The following is a 19,057-nucleotide window of genomic DNA, read 5'->3' on the forward strand; positions in this document are numbered from 1 at the left end:
AGTTCAAGCTGCTCTTCCCAACCCAAATACAAAGGCGCTGGGGCTCAAAAGTAACACACAGGGAGACCTCCTTAGAAAAAGAAGTCCTTATCAAACATGAAAAAGGCAAGTGTGTGTGTGTGTGTGTGTGTGTGTGCGTGTGCAGGGCAATACGAAATGTGTACAGCACGAGGGTCCCAGTGACTGGAGCAGGAGGAAATGTTTCCATTTTACTGAGATATTAAGATTAGTCACCAGCAGCACCCCGTATTATGGCCCACCCGGCCTTCACAAAGCCAACGCTCACATTCAGATGAATATGGAAAGAAACAGTCACCTGCTAGTTGAGACCCCCCCACCAGATCTGCCAGCCCCTGCATGTGAGTCACTGTCACAGTCTGACCATGGCGAAAACACAAAAGAACGAGGCTTCCTGGAAACTTCAGAGGTCTACGCCCCCAACGAAAATTAATAAATAATTACGATACAAAAATTGTATGCGCAACAACTGTCAACATGCGGTCACAAGGGGCAGAACACCAGTGACATTTCACTTTGACCAATGGGGTGCCACTTTCAGATGACAGTTTTCTCATGAATTCCACTTGTTTCAAGTCACTAGGTTTTCAGAAACATTTCAGAACGATGCCCACACTAGTCTGGCACGTTTGCAAATTGAACATAAACCGTTCTCTCTCCTGTCTCTGCCCATTTCCATTTGGCAGCTGAAATACAAATTAATCTTTGAAAGGTCAGACACCCCAGGGGGTGCAGCAGATCTTGTTCCACCTCCCATTATTAAAGCAAAGAGAAATCATTTTGAAAACAATGAATTCAAAAATCATCTGGAAGTGTAATTGACATTATTTACGGCTGGGGATCCTCGAGTTTCGTCCTCCAGTCTCTTCTACCGACAAATAATTAGCAGCACAGCCGTCAATCTCAAGTACTAATTTAGCCAGAAAACTGCGGCTGCAAGTCCTGAGCTGAAGAGCACAACACAAAGCTGAGTGACCGAGCGAGTCCTGCTGCTCATCTCCTGCACACATCTGTCCTGCCTCAGGTGGCCCACCTCGCCCTCCCAGTACACTCCACTGCTGGCACACAACAGACTCGGTGCTTCACTGCAGGTCTGCCTGAAAATGGAAATTGTGAAGAGGATGTGGATGGAACTTTCACCCCCATGCCTATGTATCCAATCAAAGATGCCCTGGCACAACTCCTGCGACTGTGTGGCTCTTCCTACATGGCACACTCGCCACTCGGCGTTACAAGAGAGATTCTGTTCTACGAGGGAATTTAACCAAGAAGCCTTCATTTAATAAAGATGTACTAATGCAGTGTAAGATTCCAGTAAAATTATATTTTACAGATGGAAGATAAAATCCGCAAAAATGGTTTACAAAATAAGCTCATTCATTCATCCGAGGTTCTATTCTGTGTAATGTGAGTGACCTAATACTTCGGCTTCATATTAAATGCAAACAGACATTGGCACAAGTGTCCACCACCACCACCATCAGGTAGCCAAAAGATCACCAGGCTTCGAGTCCCAAGCATAACCCGACGACACTCGCCAGACGCGTGCTCTCACGTCATTAGTAAGGGAACACCAACTGCATGAAGTACTCAACACGCATGACTTTTGGGCAGATACTGACCAATCAGAAGAGGACACTAAAAACTCCAACATGATTTCCAGTTTGTGTAGACAAAATCGGGACGTTTCCCATCTCGGGAGAGTCATTCAGGGTCCCCACTCAACAACTGCACCCGACTTTGTAAGTGCTTGTACCCGATTCTCGGCAGCAGAGCGTGACCTTGTAATTAGGTCTGTTATTAACCAAGGCTCCTCTCTTTTTGTCACTTTTCACACAGGAGTCGCCCAACCCAAAATGGAAGGCAACCATTCTCACAGCCTACCTCACTGGTAAATGGTGAATCCGTCCCAAGGGTGATCTCTGTAGTATCCTCATAGGGGTGCCACACAGTCTCCCATTAATAATAGTAATACATTTCATTGATATAGCGCCTTTCCCATGTTGGCTCATTAATCTGGATCTCCACTCACTCTTTATTTACTCTTATTTTGTTTAGACTCAAGTCGATAGCACCCTGTGATATGGCATAGTGTGCTCTAAAGTTAAACAGCAGTACCCGCACAAAGTGGACGAGACTCCGTGTGTGGAGGACCATCAAGCCTTTGCCGCTCGCTCACACATGACTGGACTATGGGATGACTCACATGCACACTTCCTTTGCAGTGAGTGACTACAAGCACAACTACCTGACAGTCTACTCCATAACTCGGTGCATCACGAAGAATATACTGGGGGTCAACTGGACGCTTGTCAAGGCTCTTAACTCAGCAGCTGAACAAACACGTGTGTGTGTGTGTGTGTGTGTATACACACACGTGTCCCACAGCGAAGTCACAGCTCATCAAGCCTGTTCATCCTGATTCATAACTTAGGGAGGGAAGCAGGAAATGCACACCACTAGGAGCTCAATAATTCATTAGAGATACACACACACACGTTATGATCAGGGCCAGTTAGAGATACCCATCAACACAAACTGGAAAGCCCTGCTTGAAACGCACATCAGCTCAGGAAGAACATGCAAGCTTGACATAGAAGGCATTTGAACCACAGTCAAGGTCTAGGAGTACAAGAATATAACGTATGTTATTTAGCAAATGAAATGACTGGCTGCTGGGTAACTTTCAAAAATCCAGTAGGCTCTCAAGTGTCTCCTTCTAAAACTACACTGCTAGAAACTGGACACCTGAAACACACCACAGAAAGGCTCAGAAAAGGAGCGAAGGTCATAAGAATCATCGCGTGTGTGTACAAATACTTCAGATGGATCAGAAAGACAAAATGTACACAGCACTTGTTACATCTGTACTTGCATCTTCCTCCATTCAGAAACAGCAAAAGTAGAAGAGCACATAAAAATAAACATAAATTATGGAAAATACCAGAAGAACCTCACATTTTACATGAGGACAGGATCACCATATGAGGAACCGAGGAAAAGGTGTTACAGAAACTCTTTGGGTTTGTAAACTGGACACCCCATGTGCTCCTCCTTAGCAGACGTCCCATTGTTCCTCATTTGAGCTGATGTGCGTCTCTCTTGGGTTACACACACAAGTCCGTACGGAGACCCAGAAACGACGATTACTTTGATGCTCACACTGGCACCTTGGGTTAAAGGACGTGGCCAAACTCAGTTATGCAGGTGGGGTCTCTGTACATTCTGGAACACAAACTCTAGGGGGTCTTTAATTTTCCCTTGGAATCAGTAAGGCCCCCATAGACCTCTCTCTGCCTGTTACAATGGTGCCCTTCATTCATTGCTGTCAATCATGTACAGCGCCTTTTCTTTCTATCCATGATACATTCCATGCAGAACCTTTAATATTCTCATTGCCCACCAGCCCACCTGACACAATGCAATTCTCATCTACGTGTTATATAGCGTCTTGCATATCTTCCAATCTGTCAGGTAGGTCTTTTCCTACTTAAGATAAAATTTTTCTGAGACCTCTTCTAATTATATTTGTGTTTCCTTTTAAACATGTTAATGTAAGAATCATGTGATCTTTGCTCTACTTACTTTTAAAAACAGAAGATTTCTAAACTCGGCGAGTGCCAGGATATTGATTTAACGAGTAATATGTAGTTGTTGGTTTACATTATAAATGAAAAGATGAGGACAAGTTGATCAAGTCATTATTAAAGATTAATTCCAAGGCCCAGAGTTGTGTGTGTTTGACTTTAAAATCCACATCTAAATCCATCACTCCGTTTCTTAAACCTGCTTAGTCCAGTCACAATGAGCAGGGCCTGACTTGGTGACACCAGAAGCAAGGCCAGAACCAGCCCTGCACAAGGTGCCAGTCCATTACAGGGCTCATTCATGCACACGTCCAGTGGTCAACTTGGAGCCATCCGCCCATTCATTCCATGGACCTCAATCCTGTAGACTCCTACAACCCAAGGTGGGCAGTTTTCAAGTATTACGTCACATAGCGTCTTCCTGCCACCAGGTCAAACTGAAATGAGACAAGACACCAAGGTGAACAGGCTCAGATGGCAAGTGCCACACTCACCACAGGGTGCTGCAATTAGGCAAACCCACCTATGCTAGTAATGGCAGACATTTAGAATTGAATAGGACAAGGCCATTAAATGCTAATGAGTTTGCCACACCATTATTGTGAAAGGCAAATAAGGACGTCAGGTGTGATGGGAGCTTTAACATGCAGATTGTGGCTAAACAGAAACACGCGACCATGGCGATTCCAAACAGTAATTAGGAGCCCCACCTCAGCAGGCAACACCACACCTTTCTTTCTCTTTATCATTCAAACGAGCTTACTAATGAACATCTTCTTGAGAGTCTTGGCCGATGGAGAGTCAATCTGAACCTCAAGTAAGCTGCTACATTTTCAGCGTGTGCTTTAAGTATGGGCCAGGCATTATATAAATTAAATGTTTTGCTCTCATCATTTGTGCCATAAATTGAAGTTTCTATAGCACTTAGTCTTTCAGTAAAAACCAGCTAAACACTTTCTAATGTCACGTCACCACATGGACCATGCACTGATGGGTCGACATTAGGTTAGTATAGTCCCAGGAATTCACCCATCACCTTAAATGGTTTGAGAACATCTAAATAGGTCTGCTCCATCCATCCACTGTCTAAAGCCAGCTAATCTAATTTTAAGGTTAGGGCATCACTGGGTAGGAGCAACGCTGGAGGAGACACCAGCCCAGCACTCACTCACTCCCGGCGAGTAGTCCGTCTGCTAATCTTTGGGAAACAAGGCCATCCAGAGAAAAGCTCCCACAGACACAGGGAGAATACGCAGACCCCTAGAAAATGAACTGCATCCTAAAAGACGTCAGGCAGAAAGAAGCCCTTCATGTTTAAAAGGCTTAATGTCAGCTGCATAGGCACATCTTTAGCAAATGGGTACGAAGATGGCCTGTGTAAAGATTTGCTATTCTCCTTCTTTTATATCCACTCTCCTCAGAGCCAACCATCGGGAATAGCCCTTGTGTATCTAAACATCGAGAACACCTCTAAGAGACGATAGCCCCTCTTGAGTCTGATCAGTCATCTCGACAAGTAGAGGAAACTCGGCTATCAAGATCAGGCTAAATGTGCTCAAGACACAGCAACAGGAAACTTCTAATAGTCCTTGTAAATCCTTCTATGTGCGGGCTCTCAGCCTACTTTAGTGGCCGACTGAGGACACCAAACTACTTGAGCGCCATATAAACACAAGATCCATACGTAAGCCCCATTATGAAAGGCCTTCATTGTATTCAGTACTCCTCAGGTGCCCACTGGTTTCTTTACAATAACCAGCCTGGCTCAGCTACTGGGCACCGATTCACTTTCCAATTGTCTGGCCAGGAACTAATTTTTTTTTTTTTTAAACAAAGACTAAAAACCCAGAAGACAATTGGGAATAATCTCAACCTATGAGAGCACAAAGAGCCCATGGGTGCCAACAGAGCAGGTATTTATTTCAGTTCTGCACATGGGAATCAACTCTTAGAGAAGGAAAGCCAAAAGTGCAGGTGCTTTCTAAACGAGGACTTTGTAAATAAAAAATAAATAAATAAATACCAAAACCCGACCCCCCCCACCGCCGCCATCCAAATTTAAACATCCTGAAGATGAACAAACAAGTGTGCGTCTCAACCACAAGAAACACAAACAGAGAGCTTGGCACTGGGCCAACTGGCACAATTAAAACAACTGCAAAAAGGCAAGGAGTGGCAAGTGAAAAAACACATGCAGGCCACTTTCTTCAGGAGAAACCTAATCTACTAACCACCACCAACACCCCCCCAGCCCACCTCAAAATAACAACACACCTTCTTAGCTAAAGTAACATACCACAGCATTAGGTTTGGTGCCAGCTACCAGATTGGCCAAGATGTCTTCTTCGTGAAGGAGGCTGAAGACATGAGCGTCGTAGGCCACCATTATGGACACCTCTTCCATCATCTTGGCAATCAAGTTGAGCAGCAGCAAGAGCAGCAGCAGCAGACGTCCAGTATCAACAGGTTGCAAAAGTCGGCCTGTTTGTATGATGCCTGAGGCCCCACCCACGGGGGGGGAGCAGAGAAACTGGGCGGAGACAAGTGACACAGCGAGGGAGGGCGTGTGCCTGCCACCCTCACTCCTATTCCCAGCACTTTCCACAAGTGTGCCCTGATGACCAGAGGAAGCCGCCCACAAGCCACCTGCCACGAGGGAAGACTCCCTTAAGCTCCTGCGTTTCTTTTCTTTTATCTGAGTTTTCAGCAAAATGTCTACTTGCTTATCACCACAAGGCTGTCACCTCACACCCTTCCGCCTCACCACAGAAGCAAAATTGAGCTTCAACTTCCTCAGGGGGGCCTCCTAGCAGTAGATAAAGCTGCCCACTCACTGGCACGGCAGGATTCTCATTCCAGGCTTCCCTTTCTAAACAATTTTTAAAAAGTCAGCGGGGCCGAGGAGTTTAAACTCCCCCAACCTGGGGCGGCGCTCAGAGCAAGTCTGCTGTCATCTGCCCTTCTGCGGAGAGCACAGTACCAGGAGCGCCCGTGTGTGGGAAGGCTGACTAAAGTTGAACTGTTTCATGTCGACCACTGGAGCGAAAAGAAAAGGTGAACTCCTCCCCAGACTGAGGAAAATGAAACCAACCGTAGAACGTCCAGGATTTGGCAGGTATGGTCCACTGGTGCCCCGAGATGGAAAAGCTTCTGGTGGGCTAAAATGCTACAAAAAGGTGGTAAGAGTCAGGAATGACTGCAATCCAAGGAGCTGCCGCCACTTTACGCGTCTGGTGTGGAGGGGAACTGCTAGTTAGTTCAGTCCAAAAGTACTGCAGAAAAATATTTACATTGAAAAATGGTCACAAACGGAGGGTTAAATCCATCGCCTTCCATTGAAACGTTCAACGTGAAATGAACCATCGGGAGGCCTGCTTTTGCCAAGTCGTCTCATGTTCGGGTCCACTCAATCAGCTCGAATCGTGACACAAGCATCAAGGACGAAAAGCTCAATTGCGTGGCTACGTTAAGGAAAACCGACCACGAAATGGGGATGGCTGTTAAGGCGTTCGCGTCCGGGACACAAAGGCGCCCCCTTCTGCCCGGTGTATCCGGTGATCCCACAGTGGGGCGGAATCCACAGTTGCGTACCGGCTTTCTTTAAAAAGCGTTAAATAAATTCCCACTAGATGAGTCGCTGCCTCCTTCTTCCCCGGAAAACTTGCGAGCTACAGCCGCGACGGACAATTCCGGAGACCACAAGGCCGCAGCAGGTGCGCCTCTCGTTTGTTTGCCTGCCGAGTCTCCTTCACTGCAGCGCAGGGCGCCACACCTGCCTGCTGCGCGTAGCCGGTCCTCCTCTCCCGCCCATCGCGCCTCCTTCCCGCCTACTGCACTGCGCAGCCCCGCCCCGCCTCATGACGGCGCCTTGCGTAACCCCCGCCGCACTGCGTCACGCGCTCTTCTTTTTGCGCTTCGAGCGGAGATAACAACGCGGAAGTGAGAGTCCACCGCGCGGCGCGCGCTCTTTTCAGCGGTCACCTGCACAACGCGGGCAGTCCAGGTTAAGCAGAATTCAACAAACAAACACGCGAGTGGGCCATGCGCACGAAAAACGCTAATCTTACCGGTAAGCCGAGAAGCAACGGCGGCGCGCAGACCGCGCCTGCAGGCAACGAGCGGCCGTTACAAGGCAGGCATCGAGGGGCCAGTTCGTCTGCAGTGAGGTGGGATGTTCGCGCACACGCGGTGAACGTGCAGGTACGACATACAAAGATGGCAAAGGAGCCACATGTCACTAGTCAGACCCACTAGCGTCCGTCCATTTCGTGGCCCGTTGTCCTCCGATACACGGCGTATTTGCGTGTCCACTCGCAGCCGGGAAGAGCACCAGAACTTCCAGGTAGAATGATACGCGGACCCCGGAGCTGTGGGGCGGCCCGCAGTGCCTCCTCGCTAATGGCGTAGTTTAGCTTGCAGGTGAATTTTACAGCACTCGCCCGTGGCCTTTTCACTAGTTGTAATGTTTATTCACGTGTCTCCAAAAGCAATCACGACTTGATTCAGCCCGTTTACCGCATCGCATTGAATGTCGTCTCTGGGCTCTTTGTGGGCTGGGCTGTATGTTGGCACAGCGGGTAGCATCACCAACCTAAGGGTGCCATCTTGCACTTTGTCCTGCCGTTTCCTGCAAACTTGGTGTTAGCCGACTACCTGATGACACTGAAGCGGGACGCCTGGCATCCCATCCTGGCTCGAACATAAGCAATTTGACAAACAGAAAATACATTTGCACAAAAACTGACCATCAAGTCCGTCAGGCTTGTTTAGCCAGTAGGTACTAAGGGGTCTCCTCCAGACCCTTCAAGATTCTTAAGGTTTTTGCTTCACCTCCATGCCTTGGTAGTTTGTTCCTCTGATTCCCCCAGGCCTTTACATAAATAAGTGCTTCCTGGCCTTAATTTCTGCTGCTGTCCTCAAAGATGTGATTCACCATTTAGTTGAATGAACTCTGCTTGGCTCTTGCTGTGTGGCAGGTGGTATTGGAAAGATGGAGTAAGGACTTGAACACGGATCACTTTCCTTAGCTAAAGGCAGCCATATTAAAAGAAACCAAAAGTACACTGAGCCCCATGTGCCAGGCTGCTTTTGTGACAAATGGAGTACAGTTTAATTAAGCACCACTCTAGCCATACTGGGAAAGGACTTCCTGGGAGTGGGCACAAGACCCTATTGTCCTCCTGGAAATTAGGGGTGAGGGACGAAGGAGGTAAGGGTGGGTGAAGGGGACCCAGTCCACCAGCTTACCCTTATCTAGTGTCTCCCTACTGGGCCTGCACTACAGGACACGTTACAGGGACATGTCAGTTTGCCAGTGCCAACTCATCAATGAATGCACAAACAGCCATACCACAACACCCTAAAATAAAAGGACACTGTGTGTGTGTGTGCGCGATGGTAAAAATACAGAAAACTGAACCTGCTGGCCAGACATTCACATCTTTCTCTAGAGCTGCACATCGTCATGTCAGGAGGCAGCCAGGTGGACGTAATGACACATTTGTGGGGACAGTCACAGTGCAGGGCACACCTTGCAGCCACAGGACCTACTGGCCTGTTACAAACACAGACCAGCCCCCCTTCACTGCCTTCCAATGTGAGGGGACAGACAAACACTCAGTGATGTGGCGAGTCACGGGGTCAAAACTGCAAAGGACAAGAATGCAGCAGATTAGTGGCTTTTTGAGCCCTTGTGACACTGGCCAGGAAAGAAGGAACTGTCCATTATTGTAGACAATGGACAAGAGCACAAAGCTGCAACTGCTAGGTGACTCTCTGGTGCTGTACCACTGCTTCTTTACAAAGAATACACACCAAGTGCTACAGCTGTGTGAAAGGCGCTATATAAAAGGTTACATCAAAGTGCACGGCCTGCGTTAGGAGGGCAAGAGGACAGGAAAAGGCACTGTAAGACAAACCTCTTACTCTTACTAAACCACAATTTCTAAAAGAAATGAAGATGTAAGCAGCCAGGAAAAGACACAAAATGACAAAATGGGATGGGCCAGTGGTGAGCGGGTGGCACCCCGCAGGACACAGTTGCACTTGTAGGACACGATGCTTCAGCTTGCGAAGGTTCATCCTTCAGTGTGCCTCAAGGTGGCGTCACCTCTGGTAAGATGCTACAAGAAGCACCGTTTATAAACGGGCGGCCATTCCGGTGACGGCATGCCCGCCTGACGCCATCCGAGACTGTCATTTGCCCTGATCACATTTGCACTTCATCATAATCAATGTGAAGAATTAAAAGGCTGTTCGGTGCCCATTTCCAGGTTCCCATTCATTTTGGGGTTAGATGTTAAACAAGGAGCACAGGGAGTGATGGCACCAAAATTCTTGTAAATCCCCCCAGCCCATTTACACGAGCATGATAGGCAGTCTGCACGCTGCAGGGCGACTCCGCGGTTTGGCATCTCCAGCTCAAGCAGCTCTGTGGAGGACACTTGCTTACAAGATGAAGTACCTGACTGATAAAGGCAAAGGACGACAATGTTGCGGGCAGCTGGGCACCGAGGCAGGCCTTCGGCACACACACCCTGCTTTACAAGCCATGCAGCCCGCAATGAAGGGGTCAACTCAGACCTGGGCATTACAACATATGCTGGCCAGTTTCTATAATGCTGCTCTTTGGCCATCAACGAGTCAAATTGAGAAGCTCAAGTAGCCAGCAGCCCACGTTTGTTACACTCAACCCTAGATGCACACTCACCAGGCAGCCATTGTGGCAGCAGTTAGCATCCACATTGAGACCCAAAAAGTATAAAATCATTCAGCTATTGGGTGGTGAAGGTGAATCACCTCAGCAGAGACCACCTGTGCCCTCAACAGTGCCCCTCTTCCTCTCCATCCTGGCTTCTCACTCAGTCACCCCTCCTGTCTCCACAGTTGCAGGCTTCGTTTAGGCTGGGAGGTGGCCGGGCCTTCCCATCCTATCAGGCTAGGACTTCCTCAGACAGGCACTGGTGTCCCAGCGTACTGCTCTGTTAGAGGGGCGGCGCTGACCCAGACCCTGCTTTCTAGGACGCTCACCATGCCACAGACATTCTGTTACGCAGAATACAAAGTAAGATAAAGAGCTGCCTGCCAGTCTCAGCTGGCACCCCATCCCAAACAGACTACTGGGTGAGACAGAATGTTACCAATGATAAAGCGAGAGGTGAGGCACCAACAGCGCCACACTAGTGCCACCGGCTGTTAACTGACCCTCGCCCAGGGGTTTTGGGGCGATATGCTGGGAAGTTTCTCGAGCCCGTGGGTGCTCACTGCCCTCGTTTTTATCACCAGTCATTGTCATATAGGGTGTGCAGCACTAATGTCCGGCCCTTCTCTTTCACCCCCCATGCTGCTCCTTTATCTCCACTAGCCATGCCCACCTATGCCCATTCAAAGCCAACCCTGCACGCCTCAACACTTTTGCTCTAAGCAGAGCCTCATGAAGAGGAAGACCGAGACCTCCGGCACATCCCACCTAACCACAAGTCTGTGGTCACCACATGGGTTATGCAAGTGCCTGGGCAGAGCCAACGGTTTATGTTGACACCTTTGAGGATGTGTTACACAGCAGGCAGGGCACTGGGCAACAGGAACAACTTGCCAAGCCTCGCCCACCTCGTTGAAATGCCACGATAAGCATCTCTCCACAGTTGTGAAACCGGCTTGGCAGGTTAGGCCAAAAAATGCCAAGCAGCCAGCCGCCTCAGGGGGTGAGAGTACCAACCCAGCAGGCTGCAAGCAAAACAAAAGTGCAGGGAAACTGTCAGGGAGCGAGAGGCGCAGTCTTGACCTGTACAGCGCCTTTCAAATATGCAGAACAGTTTGATCCTACAATGCCAGATGTTAGTAAAAGGACGAGACACGTTGGGAAGAGACTGTCCTGAGCATTACGTCACCAGTTGCACCAGTGGTCAGCACACTACGGCGTTCTGTACTAACGTGACATGTGCCAACTGGTGCCATTCTAACCCGGGATTCAAAAGGGCTGCACTGTTCCTAGCAAGCGGCCACGCTCCATGGGCATCACCTTACAGACGCTCCATGGGCATCACCTTACAGAGAACACACTGGTCACTGCCACCTGGACCCACCATGAGGAGGCTCTACTTTAACAGAAAACCTCTTGGCAGGTCAGTGGTCACCACAATTGGCACCCCAACAGCATCATGCCCAGGCCCACATGTCCACAAGGTCTGCTCCTAAAGCCCACCCTTACGAATGGCTGCATTGGCAGAGGAGCCACCTTAACACGTGGCCACTCTCCAGACATTTGTCGCCAGAATGCCCTGTGGTGGGCTTCACTGGAAGAGCCACATTAGACGGGCACCTGGCCGGGTGGGGTGGAAATGAAGTTGAACTTGGGGGTCACACAGTTATTGCACACGGAGGCCCTTGGTATATTTCAGTGTGGAAAGTGTACCAACCTGTCTTCGAGGTGTAAAAGGGTCAATAAGCACATCAGGAAGCCACACGAAGGGCTTGGTGACGGCTCAAGAAGGTGGGCGACCATCACATACCCAGGAAGACATGCACAAGAACGCGAAGCTTCATCTTGTCAATGATGCCCAAGCCGCTCACATCTCTCGAGCCAATCAGAGAGAATGGCAGGTGACGGCAGCCTGTTGGGCCAAGCCGTCCTCTCTAAATACAACTCTCTGCTTTTATTCTGGGACCACTTGCCCTGGGCACTGCCCCTTAGTAGACTGCTGGCACAGGATGTGCCCTCTTCAAGCATTTACTGAAGAGAAAATAGAAGACACAAAGGACAAGTTTCAACGAACGTATTTGTGCCACCGTGGCATTTATGTGGTTAACCGTGTTGGTGCCAGGGGTCCTAATGTGTGGCCTTATGGTCTCCACTCCTATCTGGTGTAAACCTGAAGGCTCAGCTTTCTCATCTGCATTCCAGACACAAGCCCACCCTGCCCCGGGGCGGCGCTTGTCATCTTCAGGCTGCACCCTTTTGTGTGTTTTGGCATTTTTCTGCTCTGTTGCTCAGAGTGGTGGCCATCTTGTTGTGTAGGCTGCTGAACACGAAGACAAGACCACTCGGCAGTCAGGAAACTAAAGAGCATTGGCTTGGTACAGAAGGGGCGGGGGTACAGCTTGGAGGTCGAGATCCTGCCAGGCCTGTGACCCTCCTGCTGTGTTCGACGTCTTCATCGCGTCCACTTACTCCAATAAGGGCCGGATGGGACACAGCACAGCGGGCACACTTGTGTTATCAGTGACACTGGCAAGATGACTGGAGTACTCCCCAAAAGGTCCATGGGGAGAAAATGCCAGCTGTGCACAGAAAGTGTGACAAAACAAAGAAAGACCAACAATACGGCCCCCCCCAGCAACTCGGGTTCAAGCAGACTGGTGCCCATTGCCCATCTGCAGCGGATGTCTCTACCATTACTTAGGCCATATGCCAAGCAATGATAAACCAGAAAGCGGCCTGGCACTCAAATACCCGGCCTATGCTGACTAACTCCCAATTCACCACACACAGGGGTGGGTACAACCCACTGAGGCCGATGGTATCCATGCCATCCAGTGATGTGTAGCTTGTCAAAGCTTTCCAGGCCGGTGACTGAGCATCCGCAGGCCGTGAACTATTGCCGGCCAAGAATGCCACCTGCAGCCGAAGTCCCCATGATGTGACGCTTGGCCTACAGATGGCGAGCACCAGTGAGCCCAAATAAGCAGCTGTGCACTGCAGGGGGACAACTGGACATGGCACTGGATAAATGCAGAGTGCAAACTGCAGCCTGAGACACTGCCAAGGATGCCAGGAGCACCAGACGTCACCCCAACACGTAGGGTCTTCATCTCGGGGGGGGCCCTTGAGACATACTCACTTTGATGTTGCACGCCTGTTCCATGAGCCGACGGGCATTCTCTTCAGCACGGTATCGCTTTGGCAGCTGGACGCGGAAGAACTTCAACGCTCCCTCGAAGTCCGCCTGCAGCAGGTCCTCTTTGGACGTCTAGAAGACAAAGAAAATGAAAGGCTCATCATTGAGGGGGCCCACGGACCACGAGTCTCTTAAATCAAATCGGGGGACTGTGGCACCACTCATTTCACACACGTATAAATCGCCTCATAGTACAAAGACACGGTGGCACAATGTGACGCCATTGGCACCCAGAGGTGGCCTTTAGGAAGTCCCAATGAGCACCGGCACCCAGCTGCAGAACACGAGACAACGTGCCAGGCGTTGAGGCCGCCCGAGGACAGTCTGCTCCTACACCTTTGCCCCCATGCTGTATGAAGGTGGTGGTGCTGCTCCTTCTTCAGGGACACGGAACTTGAAAGTGCCGACCCCGTCCCCTGCGGTCTCGCCGGTGACAGCAGGGCATCTGCCTCCTCGCCTTATGAAGCCTGCTCTGGAGGAGTCATGGGTGTCGAGGGAACGTAGGCAAGGACATCCCTGGGGGGCTCCCATGTTGCAAACAGACACTAAGGCAGTGATGCCACCCAGTCTGACCACCTGGCACGGGTCCAACACCCACCTGCACAAAACACCATTCAGACCCACAGCTCTGACTTTGCCGTCACACACTGAGGTGCCCCCTACAAGTGGCCTTCACACAGATATGGCACTCCAGCACAGGGTGGCATCATCAGTGGGCCATTTCTTAAATACACAGCTGCATTCAGTGGATTTCACTTAAAATGAGCAGACAGACACAACTGTCCAGAACGCGCATGAGGGACCCCCTGTTCAGAGGGGTCTCAACAGCCTTAGGCACGTGGAGGTAAAGCTTGAGACTTTCCTCGCTTCTGGACCGATGGTCAGTTTGTTCGATACACTGGCACACTTGTTGCCCACCCACAGCACAAAAGCATCGATGGCACCTTGACCCCAAAATGGCAGTTAATTTGGAAAGTAGAAAACAGACAGACAGACCGAACTTTATTTGTCCCCAGGGGCTTCCCTCCTGGGCTCCCACCCAGACCACTTGTCCCAGGTAAGCTGGAATGGTCACAGGTTGCGGTCCTCCAGGGTTCGCACTATACACATCCACCAGACTTGGCAGCTGCAGTCACAGTGTGGCACTATAAAGGTGTACCACTCTTGGCCTTTCCTTTATTAGCCCCTCAAAGCAGACTGGCACGAGGATCGTGGTCGGCACAACATCCAGGTGGGTGCTGCTTGAAGTGGCTCTGCCATTAATTTGGATTTCATACGTTAGTACAGACCGTTGGCGAACGACATTTGATCTGACGTGGGACGAACTTAATTCGGTTAGGTGGAAAAGCATTAAATACAAAGACTGGTGCCAAAGCCACACTGCACGACTTCTGTCCGACTTGGTAACAGCAGCGGCTCTGCCATCGCCCGCCTGCCGCTTCTCTTCTTTTCTTGAGGTCCAAAGCGTCTCCGCGTTGTTTCCAGGCGGGCGCTTATTGGTTGTCGAGCACACAGAGCCCGCCCCCCGCGACTAAGACGAGTCGGACTACGCGCCCGGCGTCGCTAAGATTATGTAAATGAAGTCGTGAAACTTGACATGGCATTTAGGCTTTGACTGTGGAGGCTCCCATGATCCTTTGCCTTCGACGCCCGATTTGGCAGGTGTAGCACGCCGTCTTCCAGCCTCTCCGCTTTGTGGTCGTCCGTTACCTGCCCACGTAACCCCCGATCTTTATCAGCAGTATATTAAGGGGTGAACACCGTTCGCGCTCTTTGACAAGTCGCTCAACGGGTGGGCGGCTGGCCCCCGATCCTTGCTCACTGCCCAGTCCTCTGTACGCCCGCATTGGCAATGGAAGCCGTGTCTTGTGAGACTCTGCGTGTCACCGGGGCAGCGACATGAAGCTGCGGTAAACGCCGAGGGCAGGTGGACAGACGCGTGCATGAGAGCGGCCACGCGGAGGCAGCCGGGGCGCGCGACCGTACTACTTCTGCCATCTAGTGGACGAATGGCGCGTGTAACGGAGCTGCGGAGGGATTTGCCAAAACCTCTGGGCGTCCCACCATTTCTTAAACCGCGGAAGTGCTAGGACAGCCCGAAGCGGGCGATTCAGTTCCAGAAAGAAGAAACGGGACGACACGGTCACTAAACACGGGAACAGCGTCCAGTTTCGTGAATTTCTTCCGTACTACCTGAGAGGTCCAGTATCCGGGACAACAGCCCCCAATAAACACCTTTACAAAAGAAAAATCACAAAGTGGGGAACAAAACGGACCAAAAGGCAGCCGTCTGTGACCCACCCGAGACACACGCTCCTGCCCTCGGTCAGAAAGGCCACCCCCGGGCCAGCGTGTGACCACCAGCTTGGAAACCTCCTTCCTGCTGCGTTCATGACAGTCCAAGTCACTTCAGCCCACCCAGCCCACTCTTCACCCAAGGGGCTGAATGACCCCACGTGTAACAAGTGACCACTCCCATCTCCCCATGCCCAGAGATGAGCCTTCGTCTGCCAGTCTGTCACACTGAGGGGACCAGCTCACCCCCCGGTGACCGCCCACCCCCACACCTAGGTGTCTGTACCGGGGGGTGGGGATTCATCTTGGACCCGGTCTTCCTGTTGCCAGTCTTCAAACACAAAGTGGCAGCCTGTGCCCAAGAGCCACTTTCTGTCACTTGGATCCCCCCCAACCAGGTGGCACAGATGACTAACACGCCCAAGCCTCTTGGATTGTTTCTACAACTTTGGTCAAAGGCTCATGGGGTCACATGGACCAGCCGACATGCCCGGGTCACCATCCTGGGAGGGGGTCCTACAAACCACTGACAGCTGCCCACCACTGCCAGTCCCCCTACATGAGCAGGCTCTGGGCTTCGCACTGCCGCACCTGATTCACGGTGTGACCCCAAAGACTGCCACCCCATTCTAGTTTTCTACTCCAGGTGGGTGAAATAGCCCCACAGTGCCAACCAAAATACACCTGTGCCACAATGAGCACTTGTGTGTGCCCATCAGTTGGATAGCCAGGTGCACTCATTCTCCAATTAAAAAGACACTTTATGCCATCCCAGCCCTGGCACATCCCTACTGATTACACCTTCAGCTCACCTGTGCAGGTGCCTCGGTTGTTGGTCACCCTGTCACCCGGCATGAGCTGAAGGTTTGGACTGCCTTGTGATGGCATTCCCCTAGGGGGCGGTAGAAGGCGACTTGGATTGAGCCTACAGAGTCCACGTGTCCTGCAGCTGGCATCACTGCTCCTGCCACCCTACGGGCACCAGCACATCGATAAGTTTATAACTGCTGGGCTTTGCCAGGGTGCCATAAACTGCCATCCTAATGAGCACCCATGACTGGCATCACAGCTCTTGAGCAGCTCTCAGGTGGCACATAGGACAGATTCTCTGTTCCATCCTCAGAAATGTGGCCAAGCCCAGCATGGGTGATCACCTCCTCGAATGGGCCGGCCGTGCCAAACATGGGGGGCACAGGAGGACAGCAGTGACTGCACCCCCACACTGCTGGCTGTTGGCAGCCCCTGCCCAGTCTCGAAGGGGGCTGCCAAGAGATCATGTGATGTGGAGGGGGGGGGGAGGCACAATACAGCAGCATCTACTACAAGCCTGCAGGCAGTGAAAGGCACTATATACACCTGAGCTGCACTCTTGCATGGCACCCCATGAAGACGGGGTCCCCTTCTGGGGATGCTCGATGAGGAAGGCATCAAAGGGCACCCGTGGGCATGAGCTGTGAAAGGCTTTATATAAAGCAGATTTGCTGAAGGGGTCCAGCGGCCCTGTTCTTACTCGGCTTCTCCTCCCACATCTACAGCAGAAACGGGGGGGGGGGGGGGGGGGGGGGGGGGGGGGGGGGGGGTCCTACGTTGATTCTGTGCGTGCAAGTCGGCCACCCACCGCTGTGGCGAGACACATGGAGACCCCACGGCCGACTCCGGGACCACCTGTCCCACTTCAGTGCTATACAAGTGAGTGAACTGAGAGGAGTGCCCTCCAGTGGCCAACTGCTGTAACTGTCGATATCTGTCAGGACGGGAGTGCCCAGCATTACAAATCACAAAGTAAATGAAGGTAAAGCCCGCGGGCACCTGGCACACCATTGGCCTACTCGGCTGCCTACTTGTGCCACTTTCAAAGGTGCTGCATTTACCTACCTACTCCAACAATGTAGTGGCAGCAGCCAAGGAGCGCCCAGAACCCTCACGCCATCTCGAGGCTGATGCACCCTTGCCAGCACACACGTATGCCCATCGAGGCTCGACCTTTTCCATGTGATCCTTTCCTTTATTTTCACCCCCAAAACACACACACAGGTAAAGGTAAATCTCTCACCGCAAGGAGCCGTGGCACAAAAAGCCGGTGCCCCATCCCCAGCAGCTCCAGCACCCGACAGGCGCAGTCCGTGACCAGGCCGCCACGGTCCTTTGGCACCTCTTCTTCTGCCTTGTCGGGCAACGGTGGCGGCGGGGCAGTAGGTGGCAGCCCCTTTTCAGGTAGGAGAAGGCAGGAAGGATCCAGTTTGGCTCGTCTTCTGGCGGCGCCAGGCTGGACACTGAGAAGGGTGAATCCTGGGGCGCGGGGGGCAGTGCCCCCTTAACTTTGGGCACGATCACCGCGCTCGCTCAAGGGTGGCAGGCCTGCCCATCGTCGTGGTGAAAGCGGGCGGAGCCTGGGGGGAATGTCAGGAAGTTTTCCATCAACGTCCATTCATTCCGACGAGCCCCCGGGTCCACTTCAAAAACGTTGCTAGGCAACAGTCAGTTTATATCAGGGGTTTCACGGCGCGCGCAAACGAAAGTCGGTCACCGGAAAAAAAAAAAAAAAAAAAAAAAAAAAAGACCACCGGTGGGTGAGAAAAATGGAAAGAAAAAAAAAAATCAAAAAGGCATAAGGCGGCTTTAGGCTGAGACGGGAAAATCAAATCATTTCTGTGCAGGCATTAAAAATAAAAACGAGTGAAGAAAGCAGGGGGGCGTCCTCTTTAGTCCGAATCCCACTCAGAGACCCCGTCAAGACGGTCATCATGGAGGCTTTTCACCGGTCGGCTCCTTGCCTGCTCAGCCAGTAACGGAGGCGACTTGGCGGCGCATCCATGTGCTGCTGTGTCACGGCCGGCGGAATCGGGCGAACCGACAAAAGCAACGGAGAGCCCCCCGAGCCATCAATCGATCCTTGCCCGCCGTCGCTCTCCCGAAGCCCCGATCACAGGAGGAGGAATCCGACAGCCGTCACGAGGCAGCGCCCGGTCCCCGCGGGCCATCCATCCCATCGCTCATCGCCCGTTACTCGGTCTCCATCGCGGCCGCTCCAGGAGCTCCGACGGGTCCACGGCTGGCGGATGAGCTCATAGCCACCCAGCGAAAGCGCCGGAGCGGTGGCGGAGGAGGAGGCGTTGCCGGGCGGCGGAGGGGAGGGGAGGGGGGGGGCAGTCTCGGGGGAGAATGCCGTCATGAGGAGCCAATGGGAAGGCGGCAGTGAAATCCCCGTCGCCGCCGCCGCCCTCTGCAGCCGGGGACGGGCATCGGCGTGGCTGGCTGGCA

At 51.7% G+C, this 19,057-nt stretch overlaps 1 protein-coding gene across 3 annotated transcripts in view; it reads right to left on the reverse strand.

The window, feature by feature from the left end:
• Positions 1-19,057, reverse strand: part of rabgap1l (RAB GTPase activating protein 1-like) — a 73,371-nt gene that overhangs the window by 14,949 nt on the left and 39,365 nt on the right. The window contains exons 1-2 of one of the 3 annotated variants that reach the window (XM_051933183.1): positions 17,850-18,331; positions 13,445-13,573 (exon numbers count right to left, since the gene is read on the reverse strand). In XM_051933183.1, the coding sequence (XP_051789143.1) occupies positions 13,445-13,573; positions 17,850-17,885 (165 nt within the window). In that variant the 5' untranslated portion in view covers positions 17,886-18,331. Of the gene's footprint in view, positions 1-5,901; positions 6,676-13,444; positions 13,574-17,849; positions 18,332-19,057 lie in introns of those variants that run through there. The other 2 variants (XM_028812488.2, XM_051933184.1) reach the window with 2 other exon arrangements.

This window comes from Erpetoichthys calabaricus, chromosome 10 (assembly GCF_900747795.2).
Source record: "Erpetoichthys calabaricus chromosome 10, fErpCal1.3, whole genome shotgun sequence".
Classification (NCBI taxonomy): Eukaryota; Metazoa; Chordata; class Cladistia; order Polypteriformes; family Polypteridae; genus Erpetoichthys; species Erpetoichthys calabaricus.